Source organism: Piliocolobus tephrosceles, chromosome 13 (genome assembly GCF_002776525.5).
Source record: "Piliocolobus tephrosceles isolate RC106 chromosome 13, ASM277652v3, whole genome shotgun sequence".
In the NCBI taxonomy this organism is placed as follows: domain Eukaryota; kingdom Metazoa; phylum Chordata; class Mammalia; order Primates; family Cercopithecidae; genus Piliocolobus; species Piliocolobus tephrosceles.
Genome location: NC_045446.1, coordinates 1,618,009 through 1,619,012, shown reverse-complemented (window position 1 = coordinate 1,619,012; position 1,004 = coordinate 1,618,009). Strand labels below are relative to the sequence as shown.

Genomic DNA, 1,004 nt, shown 5'->3' with positions numbered 1-1,004 from the left:
AGCTCCCTGAGGAGGGGTAGCTTGGGAGGAATAGGGGGCCGCCCCCGGTACTGCGGGGGCTACGCGTGTGTCACATGTGTGGATCTCTCTGGAGCCCCGGCAGGGCCTTTGGATGGCTGTGCAAATGGGAGACCTGCTCATCTTGGAAACTCCCACCCAGACCTGGCTCGGTCCTGCAGCCTCCGTCCCCAGCCCTGCGTGTCGGACGTGCCCAGGCCGAGCCCCAGGAACGCCGAGGGACCTTTCAGGGCCCTCACCAACCAGCCCCGTGCAGCCTGGGGTGGATTCCCCTGTAGGGGCCTTCCCAGGCCCACCTCCTTGCTGGAAGCAGCTTCCCTCCCAGCCTGAAATCCCCAGGCCCTGTGTGGCCTCCTCCCGGGCTTTCCCCGCTGGCCACTGGCCACACTGCAGGCCACGGATGCGGGGGTCCGGAGCATGGCCGATGAGGCTGGGGAGAGCCAGACCAGACCAGCCATGGGGATTCAAATCCTTTATTGACAGTGGAGGTGAGGCCAGCCCTCCCTGGCAGGCTCTGGGTGCATCCGCCTAGTATGTTCTGCTGGGAGCTGGGCACCGGGGCAGGCGTGGGGGCAGCGAGGAGCCTAGGACTCGGTCTCAAACATCTTCTTCCGGCCTTCCATGCCGGACTTCTCCTCGATGTTCTTCCTCCAGTCACCCACGTCTCGCAGGTCCCGCTCCTGTGGAGGGGAAGGCAGGAGAGGGCTCAGGCCCATCCACGTATGTGTGCACCCTGGTCCACACCACCTTCAGCTTCAGTTTACCCTCTGCTTTGGGCAGTAGAGTGTCCCCTGCATGGCACCCTGGAGGGGCAGTGGTGCAGGGCCCCTGGCAGGGCAGGTGTGGGAGGTGCTCCCCTGGCAGGGCAGGTGTGGGAGGTGCTCCCCAGGGACAGGGCAGGTGTGGGAGGTGCTCCCCAGGGACAGGGCAGGTGTGGGAGGTGCTCCCCAGGGACAGGGCAGGTGTGGGAGGTGCTCCCCAGGGAC

At 66.1% G+C, this 1,004-nt stretch overlaps 1 protein-coding gene across 2 annotated transcripts in view; it reads right to left on the bottom strand.

The window, feature by feature from the left end:
• Nucleotides 1-475: 475 nt before the first annotated feature.
• Nucleotides 476-1,004, bottom strand: part of TNNI2 (troponin I2, fast skeletal type) — a 2,909-nt gene continuing 2,380 nt past the window's right edge. For both annotated transcript variants that reach the window (XM_023183540.2, XM_023183541.2), the window contains exon 8: nucleotides 476-698. In XM_023183540.2, coding sequence (XP_023039308.1) covers nucleotides 603-698 — 96 coding nt within the window. In that variant the 3' untranslated portion in view covers nucleotides 476-602. The remainder of the gene's footprint in view (nucleotides 699-1,004) is intronic.